The following is a 12,890-nucleotide window of genomic DNA, read 5'->3' as shown; positions in this document are numbered from 1 at the left end:
GCAATAAATATAATTCAAGCCATTAAAAATGTAGACTTTTAATTTTTTTCTGTTTGATATCCTACTAAAAATCTAAGATCTGTTGTCATGACTTTTATCCAAATGCTAAGGAACGTTAGAGCCTTGCTGGCTGTCTCCCCTTCTTAACTCTGATTTGATAAAAATGGCTTCTGTTTGTCTCAAAAAAATTGGGATTATTCACCACCTCTGGCTGTGGCTGCACCAGCTCTCTTCTAGCTGGAATAGACTATATGTATTGAATGTTCCAGTTAATCTCACTGCTATGTTTTCTCCTCTCGCAATCTGTGAAAAGGAAAAATATTGAATCACTACTTGCTGCCTGAGACATTGTGTCACTGTAATGAGGCAGTAAGCGTGAAATTGACTCCTTAATTTTTGCTAAACAAATGATAACCATAATCCCTAGAAGATGCAAAAGCCCAATCTGTCAAGTGGCATCAGAGTTCTCAGAAATGCTCTAATTATCCTCAGAAATGAGATTCTATTTCAGGGATTTTTCTGTGGGTTATATTGATACGAAGACTGCAATCTGAGTATTCAAAGATATTTGAGACCAAGTAATGGTAACCCATGCGCAGGAAAAGCAGTCACCAGGCATTTTGATTCCCGTTAAAGTTTTCATTATTATAAGGACAAATATATGTGATTTCAGTCTATGGTGAGTGATTTTCATGAATTTCATGTAGTAAAAGACCTGCAAAAATCAAACTTTAAACTTCTCTTTGGAAATGAAATAGTTTAAGAAGATTCCTGTGACTCTAGCAGTCGTCTCAGACTCATGGAATAGAGTAGGGTATGGTGAGTATGAAAATGATCCGGTGCCAAGGAGGTCAGCACTGAAAAAAAGAAATGTATTTCTGTCTCTTGTCTTCTGAACTATATAAGCATTTCTTTACATTTTCTTAATACATATTCTTATAAACAAAACAACTTACTAACTGTTCTTTGTTTCTTTCCTGTGGGTTTTTGCTATTGCTTTATGTAGAGTACAGTAATGGAAAAAATATGTTCAATAAAAAGTGTGGTAGATATTTCATATAAAAAACATCTGGACTGCCGAATATGTATGTATCTATCTCCTCCGCAACAAAAGCAAGTTGTCAGTAACTGAGATCCAGACCATGAAGACAGTAACTCCCAATTAGTCCAATGCCTGTTAAGTGCCTAAATAAGATTTTTAGTCCAGTGGCCCTAGTCCGTATGATCTCCAAACTCATAATAACTCTTTCCAACAGCCATTCAAGAAAAGCACTTTAAGAAGCAGGTTGGTCAGACAATAAAAGAAGACAATGTATCTAACAAGACTGCTGTCCAAGAAGGCGGACTTCTACTAGAGGTGAGTGACAAATGCCGTCTTTTTGGAGTCTTAAGTAATTTTTGCTGTTTGATGGTCTCTGCGGGTTAATCCCTCGTGGCATTTTGGAACAAACCATCTGTCCTGGAGTGAATCACTGAGGAATCGGTCAAACTTGTGAGCGCTTCTTGCAGGAGCAATGCTGGCAGTCGTGGTTGTCCTGTTCAGTCTGCTGGGCATTCACAGCCTTGCATCTTCTGGGCTGTCCCTGAAGTCCCAGGGGCCAGTTCACAGTTCTTGGTCACTTGGGGTGAGAGCCAAGATGTGTTGTACTTGGCACACGTTATGAGGGTACCAACAGCAGCTTGCCAGGTTTCTGATCTGAGCTTATTCTGGGATGTTTTAATTTATTCTCCTTCCAGAATTCAGTGCTCTGAAGGAAGCAGTGTATGCAGAAGTTATTCTTTCTGTGTATTTCTATCTCCTTTATGGTGACTTTGTATTGGCAGGGTGGTATGAAGGGGCCATACTGTAACTGAGAATTGGATCCAATAATCGGGATGAAGAATTAATACTGCTGTGAACTGCTGAACCAGTGGTTCATCACAGATACATCTGCATTTTAAACACATGATGTAATCGTGCCTTTTATACACTGAGGATCCTTGGAAATTCCTATTTGATTAAGACTACATATGTATAGTTGTATTGGATAGGATAATATTCATGGATTAAAAATCATGTTTTGATGACAACCCTGAGATACATGTAAATGTAAATTAAATAATAACCTTCAGCAAGTGGATGCTGTATACTATTGGAGAAAAAAAAAAGAAAACCTTTTTAACATGAGAGCTAATATCATAACTTGTACAAGTCTGTGGAATCAAAACTATCATACTGCTTTTGCTCCTCCTTATGCTTTAGAAGATTTTAATTTTTCATTTCAAAGCAAGTAACACAGAGGCGTTTGATTAGTTAGCATGAAGGCCAAAATGAGGTATATGGCTGCCAGATATTAGCAACAATTTCCATTCTCAGAGAGTAGGAAGTACAAGGCAAGCAATGAATGATAAATACGGTGAGTGTATGATTTTTAATGATGTTCTCCTATGTTTAGACTGCGCTTTGTTTGGTATATATTACATGCTCACGATTTATAATCATTAAGGATCTTCAAACACATGGAGAGAACACTGACAGTAATTTCACATAGTGCCAAATATTACTGACTGTGCTTATGGTCTGATTTCTATAGGGTATATGAGTCACACTGAATTTGAATACATGGGAGATTTTTGTCCTAGATCATACTTAATATGGATCACTATCTTAGTGAATAAGTGCATGTTGATATGAATGTGTTTGCCAGGCTCTGTTTATGGGAATGTTAGACCTAGAATAAAAGGGTGAATTTTCCTTAGGACTTGTTGAGAATGTTCTCTGGGGACTGAGTTTTGCTCATCCGGATGCCATGGAATATGATGAAGAGCGGGTTTGTGTTGTTTCATCAAATTTGCAGTGTTAGTTATTACGGGCTGTGCGCTTTTTATCTAAATGGTTTCATTTGTGATTCCTTCTGAAAAGAAGCAAACAGCCTTGCTGGTGGTTGCTATGTTTCATGCGCTGACTTGTGAATCTGGCCACCTTACTTGCTCTCAGAAGATGCTTTGCCACCGTCAAATGCTGCTTTCCTTTCATGGCACCACCTCGCACTGTGCAACCTCTCCTAGATGCTTTATTTAAATAAGCCAGAATAATCTGAATCACCAAAATACATGTGAATAATACTGCTCCTAGCTGAAACAATAATGGAGAAACAGAGGTAATTGCATTTTTTTTTTCTGGTGTGTAGGATCACGGTGCTCTATGTATAGGTAGAAATATGGAAGAAAGAATGCTAATTACTGGCACATAATTTATCTGTGCCTCTCCAGCCTTGGAACAGTGCAGTACTTCCCCTTTCAGCTTAAAAGAAAACAATGAAATTAGGCTGTCTTCAAAGTATGTTTAAAATGCTTTTTATTTGTAAAGGCCCGTGCCACAACATGTGTTTTTATTTAAGATTTTATAGAGATATTTTTACAGCTATAATCAAACAGCTTTCATCAGCAATAATGGAATAAACAGGGATACCAGTTTATCAAAGACTTTTTAGTGAAGCACAGCAGGTATCTAAATAAGTAATTTCTTCCAGAATTTTAAGTTCAAGGATCACTTCTTCCAAGTAAGAGAGTCCTTTTTGCCATACTTTTGTTTTCATTTGGAAGAAGACAAAGAAAGCCCTAATGATCAAAGTCCAAATTTCTTAAAGGTCTTTTTGAGTATATTCTATTCTTGCAATCTTTGCTCTCCTCGGAGACTTCAGACACCAACAGTTTGACTACAGTCATGATTATTAATTTTGCACTTTCATAATGTTTTCCAAGACAGGTGGTATTGCAGCCCTTGTTCCACATGCCTTCTGGCAAAAAAAGGGCCACATGCCATTTCTGAAGCCCATTACTGAATATTTAAGGAACACTGGGCCAAACCTGTAACCAGAAAAGTGGGAGAATAAATTGTACTGCCAGTCAGTAAATTCAGATAGAATTTATAGGGTGTGGTGATGGGGTGGAGAAACACAATAAAATAGTTACTTGGAAAAATGAAAATGAATCACCACTAGTATCTAGGCACTAGCCTTGATTGCAGTACTCATCCTGTGGCTGTTAGCCACCTCCCACTCTTCCTCCCAGCTATGCTGCTCTCACGGTCTCAAGTCCAGGCTCAGAGCTTAGTCTGTTGTGCAGGTAATATCTCATCCCAAGTACATCTGTAATTTCCATGTGTTATGTACTGTCCTAACTGAGGAACTAAACGGCTGCTGTCAAAATGGAGGTCCTCTCTGGACTTTCTGTTTCCATCATGCAGTCAGGCAGTGGCCCCCTCGTCACCACTGACACTGCTTCTTGCATAAACATCACCCATCTACTGAGCAGCACCTGATGAAAATTGTTACTCTGCCTTTATGGACCACCTCAGTGCTGCTTCTGCAGTGTTCATGCTCATTATAAAAGTATTTGCTACTGAAGGAACAATCTTTGTGATGCTTCCTTCTGCAGCATAGGATTTATGATGTCTCTGTCTCCAAACATATGGACGTAATGCCTTTCAGGTGTGAAAATAGTGCTTTATGTCCAAAACGTCACGAGTATTAAAATGAAATCTGGTTGATCTGTCCAGCTCCTAAGCAGATGCTAATGGAATAAGACTGCCTGGGTCTGTCATGCCTTATCTCACTGATTAATACTGAGAAAGACCAGAGCTGTCCTGTTTAGCCATTTCCATGTTCACCAGCAACTCATGCTCTTTTAGGGAAGGCTCATTTTGATTTCCACCATGAATCCTCAACTTCTAAGGCTTCTGCATACAGAAATCAAATTTCAGTGATTTTGTCTCATGTTCTGATTTATAGCTGTACCAAGGAGGCCAGTCATCATACTACTATGGTATTTTTTATTCAGTGATACCATACGTTTACCCTTGTTGAGCAGAGACAGTTAGCTGTGTATACCTCAGTTAGCGTTTCCTTACTAAAAACAAATAATGACATAGGGCTGAATAAGACAGTGGTGAATTTGATTGCTGTTTTGCCATAAAACTCTAGTGTGGGAGCAAGAAATGCAAAGGTCTTTCAGGCATAATTTGAATTCCATCCTGAAAGGGTGGCTGCAGGTTTAACATATCTGCGTGCTGAAGAGAAAGAGCCCATAGCCCATTTTTCTCAACATAGAGTGATAATAGGTTCCCTTACAAAAGCCTGCCTGGCATCCACTGATGCCAGAAATCACCTGCTCTTTCAGTTGAATCATCTTCACTTTCCTGCAGCCCTCTCCACCATTCTGGATCAGCTGGTAGTAACTACTTTGATCTTTATTCATTTTAGCTTGTTGAGACACTAAGCTCAGGAGACCCATGTCGCTGCTGGGTGCTCTGAGATGTCATTGTGCCTATGAAAGAGACTTCCATTGTTCTGCCCAAACACAGGAAAGACCTCTCAGTTTTCACCAGTGGCAGAAAAAAAAAACAAATTATTGACATTTTGTATATTAACTAACAAAGTCTCTATGGCAAATGGAGTTTTCATGTTCTGTTGGTATGTTTTTGTTTCAGCGTTTGGCAGATGAATTTTACTGACTTCAGTTGTGATTAACGCAACTGCTAGGGCAAACAAGGTGCTTTGCTTTGTAACCATCACCATTTGTGATTGCAATGGGCTGTTGATGCAAAACAGAAAGGATAGTCAGGTGCAGAGCTGCAGTCTTGGCCAAAACCAGTGAAAGTCAGTGGAAGTTTTTATCTAAGAAGAGGATTCGGGATTTAATGCAATGTAAACTTGAAGCCTATTATTTAACAATCTGTAGTTACTTCAGAAGTGGCCACAGATAGTAAGATTTCTGGGAGTTACTTTGAACAGAGAGGTGTATGTACGCATTTGGCACAGAAAGGTATTTCCAGGTGGCCTCTACTGACAGTTTGAACTGGAGTTCAAGTTTCATTCCAAGGGAGTTGGAAAATGATACATTAGAAAACATCCTATTGGTGCTGTTCTTCACCCTGCTTAAGGAAATAACATAGGAAACCTTTTCCCACTTGGTTTCCTGTATTTTTTTTAAACTTGTCAGTGTAATTCCACTTCCTCCTTCCAAACTGATTTATGTAATCAGTACTTGATAAAACTGTGCTCTTGAAAAAGGTACGCTAGGTTGAATTGCAGTCTGAGAGCAAGAGATTTTACTCTTCCTGTTATTTTTTAATTTAAACTTGAAAAGGAAGATTGGGAGTCAGACAAAAGTGCACGGTTGTTACACAGGGCTATGACCAAGGCACAGACTTCAGAAGTCGGAAGCTGGTAGAGAGAAACTTTTTGATTTATTCTGCTCTTGAATGCCTTTTCAGCTTTCAGTGGTGCTCTCTCACTTACCACAGTCCTTCTAAAATAAAGCTGTTAGGTTATGATACACAGCTTCACCTTTCAATTTGCAGGCTTAAAATGTAGCCACCAAAATAGGAAGTTCTCACAAAGAGCTCTTGGTCTCGGTGCATTTTCTTTCTCAGTTAATAACTTTTAAAAGTTACCCACATAACCCTTTTGCTTTTCTTTGTTTTCAAATGCGAACCTTCTCCCAGTAATTCAGATGACATGATTTAAGCTGACATTAGTCTCTTGGGATGATTAGCAGAGAATATATCCATGAAAAAAGAGCCATAAATGGGGTCAGGAGTAACTTGCCATCTTTATCACATGCGTACATTCACTTTCTGCTTGGCAGTCACAAGCGGAACACAAAGAAACATTTCAGAGTTCTTGGTCCCTCTTTTTTTTTTTTTTCTTTACAAATAGACATGTTTCTAAAATCCAGACTTGAAATTTGGCATGGGAGCAACATTCTGCAAAAAATATCCTTTCTGTTGCCCTTTAAACAAATAACTAATGTTCTCACTTATTTCTTTTTTTCCCCCTCTCCGACAAATCTGAACTGAGAAGCCTGTGACTTCTGAACGCTGTTAGATCTCTACTCCAGTTCTTAGTGTCACTGTTACTACTGCAGCGATCACAATGCTGCCATAGTGCTTTGGATTCTGAAATACAGGCTGCAGCGTCATTCAGCTTGATAGGCTGCTAGGACTGAAGAAAAGGATGTGATCCCTTCAGATTTACAAACTAAATGTGAGAGATGACAGATGCTTTCCGATGAACAACAGGACAATAAAGCAGCAAAACTGTAACCATAATAGCCAGGCGTCACTGTGTACAAGCAGCTTGGACTGCAAAAGTCCTGACTTTTGAAAGAGTATTGAGGAATAATTTGAAGGAGAAAAATCAGGTACCTTTGCAGATGCTTGTGTGGAACCTTTTAGCAACAGAGGAGACACCATGAAGTGCATGTTTTCAATTCTTGCCTATGCGTGACAGAGAGCAACATGTTGGAAATGGTGAGACTTAGCACTTCACTTCTCCAACGCAGAATGGAAGATTACAGACCTAGAGGTAGCAAGCTGTGAGCTGATCTCAAAATCAGGTCAAACAGCTGACATTTGATGTGATAGAGAAGGAGGAGTCAGCAGCCAGCACAGGTATGCAGAAGGGAAGGCAGCATCGTGTCAGTTTGCATTGGTGTCAGAAAAGTCAGCTTCCATGTGTCAGGGCCAGGCAAACACGCTGCAGTGTTTCAGATATGGTAAGAGGAGGCCTAGCTGAGAAATTGAATCTGTACTGGTGAGCAGAGAAGCTGTCCATCAGCTTTGGGCATTGACCAGGTGTGAATCCGGATTTAAGATCCCCTACTGCTGTCTCCAGGCTGCTCATCACAGCAAACTCCACCCAAGCTCACTTTTCACAACCACTTCCTCTGTTTCTGCTCAGGCTATTTCGGTGCCTCTGGAGGCAGTCCAGTGGCCATGTGACTTCCTCCGCAACAAAACATATTCTCCTGTTTCAGCTCAGTTAGGTTTTTTTCTCTCCTTGACTCCAGAACTAATCATTGGCAACTGTTCTTACCAGTCGGTAGGTTCGATGTCTGTATGCAAGTGCTGTGTCGTATCGATGTGCTGGGATTTAGTCTGTTGCTAGAACTGGACTGTTCACATCCAGGTAGCTAAGGCAGTCATAATACATTATTGTGTCCTTAAGCATTTCTTTATGAGGATTTGCTTTTGGGAAAGTGTCCATTTTCTGAAGATGGGAAAGTCATGTATTGTTTAAGAAAAGAAAACAAGAAATATAAACAAACCTTTAATAGCTCTTACATTCATAGTTAACATACATTTTCACAATTTTACATTGTTCTAGTAGCTCCATAGCTCGTCTTGAGCTAGAAAAATTATGAACCAGTAGCCCAATCTGTATTTGCAGCCGACACTTGCTTCCAGCCTATTCCTCATTCTCAAATCAGAGAAGGCAATGAGCTTCAGCCTAGCTCCCTTCCCAGGAACGTGAAATGGCAATGAAGAAAGTAGATCTAGCCAAGACTGTGCTGTCTTAAGAATTTTTGCAAATTTGATGTATTTTTTTTTTTGTGTATGGTTGTGTAGGTTTCAAAAGAAACAAACAGATGCTTTACCAGAAATAGAGTACCTTTCTTTTTTTTCTTTTGCCTAACTTATTTAATAAAACTTGAATACTTTTTGATAGGTTTGAACTGAAAAGAAAACTGATATTGCAAAGCATGCAGTTGACCATTAAATATATTATTTTCTATTAGCGAGGATATCGTATTGATAAGGAGAAAGGAGGACAGAGAATGACCCTTCAGATAATCCTATTGCCTCTAGAGGAACTTCATGAGAAATGTCCATCTTAGATCATTCTGATCTTAGCTGTCCTTGACATCTTATGAGTAGAAAAAAGAAAAAAAAAGATACTTCTTCTATGTTGTTATAATTCAAGTTCTTCCAGAAATTCCTAGATGCAAAAGTTGATGATGCCCAGCAAAGAGACATTTTCTCCAGTGTGTTTCACACCCTCCCCCTCCTCCCAGTATTGCAAAATCCTCAGGATTCTCCAGTAACTGAAACTGGTTTTGTTTTTTTTTTTTAACAATGAGAAAACCAGTCTGCTCAGACTAAGCCAGAGACTTGCAGAAAGGCCTGGGTGAGGTCTTCACCTAGTCTAAAACTCAACTTAAGGTTTCCACTTGCTGCTGCTGCACAGAGATGTCTCGTAATTTTCTGTCTCCACCATGTTCCGGATGATCGTAGCAGAATCAATGTCTGCTGCTGGCAGGGGACCACTTACATTTATACAGGGTTTCTTTCAAGTTACGAAACGTGTAAGATGATAACTAGCACAAGACACTTCCCAAAGACAAATTCTGAAACACCACACTCCCTTAAAAACTTCGCTGACCTGAGATGGTACTTTAAAAAGCTGTTTTAGCATCTGTTGCTGAAGAGAATGTGAAGTATAGGTTGTTTTGCCTTTTTTTTCCCTTTCAAAAGTATTTCTGGATTGGAAAATGCAATATATATTGCTAAATGCACAGAAAAGTTACGTTCTGAAATTAGGACATTGCGTTTGGTTTTGAGTGTGTAGGCTTCAGCATTGTCTCTTTTAGGTTTTGATTTCTCACAGTAAGAGATGCCTGCTCTTCACGCTAGTTAACAACTTGCAAGTATGAATAAAAATCAGCTGTGTATGGAATATTATGATGGCTTCTTCTCTTCAAGACTTGATACAGTTACATATAAATAACACTGAAAAAATTCCAGACATTTAGTACTTACATATGTCTAATTGTCCAATATGTTGGATAAATATTACTCAAGACTTTTCAGTAAGTTATTTCTGTGGAAGATAATGGGTAATCTCACTACATTTGTTATTGGAAAGGCTACCTAACTAAATTTGTTATTAGAAGTGCAGAGTAGTGAGCAATCAATGCTTCATTTTGAGTCTTCTCAAATAGAATTAATCAGGCTGGCATTTTCTATATTGAAATTGTTGAAGAGAAGACTGAAAAGCTCAGAGCAGCTGCAGGACTCAGAAAGAATGATGGGCTGAACTTGCACTGAAAATACGATATTGCCCCATCTTTACTTCCATCTGTGAATAGAACATCTGGTTTCAAGAAAATGGAATGAGAAACTGCATAAATCACTATAAAGACTGTTTCTATTTCCAAGTGTAGTCCAGGGCACATTGTTTATGAAAGAACATTGACAGTAGGGTTCCATAACTGGTAAAGTACAGTCTTAAATTCGGCATCCATGATTAATGAGGAGGCTAAAGAAAACGATAGCAAGATTATGTCAAACTTCAGTATCCTTTCATGATAATTGCTTAGGTAAGTGACATATTACTCACCCAGGTACTTGTTGCATATCTGCTAATCAGGGTAAATATATGTATTAATAAACAAAATATTTGTCCTGACAATTCTAGAATTCATACTTAATGAAAATTCTTCTTCTTTGGATCCCTATACGTAGTCCCCATTACTTGCACAATCTCAGGTGTTATTCACATACTTCATAAACTTGCTTCTCATATGAAATCCTCATTGTTAATGCAAAGAAAACAATTGTTTACAATTAGGCATGAAAAATGGATCAAACTTTGCCATCAGTAGTAAGCATTGTTGGTGCTTCTAAACAAATATGCCATGTAACAAATCTGTACTGAAGTACTCGGTGTCACCCTTCAATTCACTTTTCCAGAGAAAACTTTCCCTACTCTGTGTTTAAGCTATTATTCATTAGTATTGCTCAGCTCTGGAAGCCTGCAGCACAACTTACATTCTAATGTCCAGTGATTAGTTCTTGTGAAAACGGTTGGATTCAGACAGCATGCATCTCTTTCTAGAGAACACCGTATCAACTTTTTGCAAATACAAAATCAAATGATGCTTCAGTTCAGTCTGCATATAGCTCTTGTTTCTCAATACTGTCTTTGGCAGAGTGGCTCGTTCTGAGGCCCTATTCTCAGCAGAGGCCAGCAGTTTATGCCTATAGGAACGACGAGAGTCTCTACCCCAAGGACTTGACAGAGACTTAACAAGCTTTGTTGCAAAAGCTTAGCTTGGAAAGAAAGTATAAAGAAAGAAAAACTACATTTGAATTTCTACATCATGTAATCAAAATAACTTTAAAGGCAAAGTTGTTTTTGGTTGTGTGCAATACTTATTATGCGTCAAGCATATCAAAAACATTATCACCATGGTTTAAAGTGCGTTTACATGTGTGCACACATTACAGTCTTACTCTCCAGAGAACTACTATGTTTTTTTTGAAAGTTTATAGCTCACAATTACCAAAGCCCAATGACTTACATTTTCCTAACTGATTTCCAACAAGCCAGTTTTGTCTGCTGCCTCCTGACAAGCCGCAGCATTCCAGCTCCCTTGTTAGACTGAAGGCACATATGTAAACAAGTATCTCCAAGGTTGATCTAATTCCTTGGTGGAAGTGATATGATAGTGAAAAATGGCGTAACGAGAAGTTTCACTGAGTGAATCGTTTGCCTTTGCCTTTTGGATGGCAGAGCTGTTCCACGCAACAGTAAACATGAGGTCCAGGGCTCAAGGGCATGTGTGGACGATCTTTGAAACTTTTGCCGAGCTCTGCTTTGAGCAGTGCAGCACTAGATGCTGAATTTCCATTCTGTCTTCAAGAAGCCTGAAATGACAATCCTGGTGCAAGGAGGTAGGAAGGAATGTGAGTGCAGTTTTATGTGGGAAGACAAGAAGAATGAAAGGAATATAATTGATCATATGTGTGTATTTATTCGTATTTGAAAAGAAACATTTATGCTGCAGATTCACTCTCGAATATTTTCACTTGGTTCCACAGACGTGCACACAGCTGCCTATGAAAACCAGTCAGACCCAGCAGCCCCTCTGAAAGGCTTCCCATATAAACCCAGGGCTGTAGGCTTCAGCCTGTAGGATCTGTTTCCTCCCTTGGCTTCAGTGATGGAAATTTATATTCTGTTCTGTTTCGTTAGCCTGAAAACTAACCAGTACATGCAAGTCTTTGATCAAAACTGAATGCTAAAAACAATTCTGCCACTCCCCCTTTGCATTGACTAGTGCTTAGTCACCCAAATGCTCCTTTTGAAGTCGCTTTGTAGATACAAAGAAATACATTAGAATCCCAAGGGCTAGGAGATACTGTACATGCCGAGCAAAGGCCATCTTCTGATGTCATTAGATACAGTATTTCTGAATAGTCTTTTATGCTGGGTTTTATTGCAGGAGTCTGTAAGCATTCTTTTCTCTTTGATTTATAAAGAGAAGCTCAGGGATTCTGGTGTGATTTTTAGAAGACTAATAGCGCATCCTAGAAACACCAGTGGAAAGAAATACCGATTTGTTAAACAATATGGTTAAAGACAGAAGACGCATTAACTGTCTGCATTTTCCTCCTAATACTCGTAAGACTTCAGTGTGAAAGACAAGGGTGAGTATATCATTTCCAGAGTTTTTAAATAGCTCCTTATTTAGATCACCAGTAAAAGGCCCCATCCTGCATAGGATGCAAAACCCAGCAATGCACTATTAAATGAAACGGTTCCAGATAAGCTGCAAGCCAACTGACCCTGGAAATTTAGTACCCAAGTTGCGTGACTCGAAAATCTGTTCAAAGCAAGGCATGGCTGCAGGCCTTGACTGTTGTACTTTAGTAGCCATAGCAACACAGTCTCTGGAGACCGAATGCTAGTGAGTTTTCCTTTATTTCAGGGAAGAGTAATAAGAGAAATGTGGCTTGGAACTTCTTTTTTTTTTTTTTTCTTATTTTTACTATGCCATGACCTTGACCAAAATATCTTTGAAGTATTTACTGGCTGATTTTCTGCTATGGGACCAGAAAAAAATATCAGGATATATAAAGACTGTTGCCAAAGGAAGTCCTATCTTCCTCAAAATATTTGCCTTCATTCCCAAAGAGAACCTCTTTACTAATAATGTTCCTAAAACTTCTTAATGGAAGGAACTGATAACTTTCATCTCACAGCTACCGAGGGCACCAGAATAATGTTGTACTTTCTTTGAACTGACAGATTCATTGTTTTTTGTTTCAGTAGCAGGTGCGG

General features: G+C 38.9%; 1 protein-coding gene across 1 annotated transcript in view; it reads left to right on the top strand.

Moving 5' to 3' along the window:
• The window catches only part of AHRR (aryl-hydrocarbon receptor repressor), a 72,629-nt gene that overhangs the window by 38,773 nt on the left and 20,966 nt on the right, over positions 1 to 12,890 (top strand). Inside the window, exon 3 of the mRNA XM_021388356.1 lies at positions 1,257 to 1,357. Coding sequence (XP_021244031.1) covers positions 1,257 to 1,357 — 101 coding nt within the window. The remainder of the gene's footprint in view (positions 1 to 1,256; positions 1,358 to 12,890) is intronic.

The sequence above is a fragment of the Numida meleagris genome, chromosome 2, assembly GCF_002078875.1.
Source record: "Numida meleagris isolate 19003 breed g44 Domestic line chromosome 2, NumMel1.0, whole genome shotgun sequence".
NCBI lineage: Eukaryota > Metazoa > Chordata > Aves > Galliformes > Numididae > Numida > Numida meleagris.
This window is presented reverse-complemented; position numbering and strand designations above follow the sequence as displayed.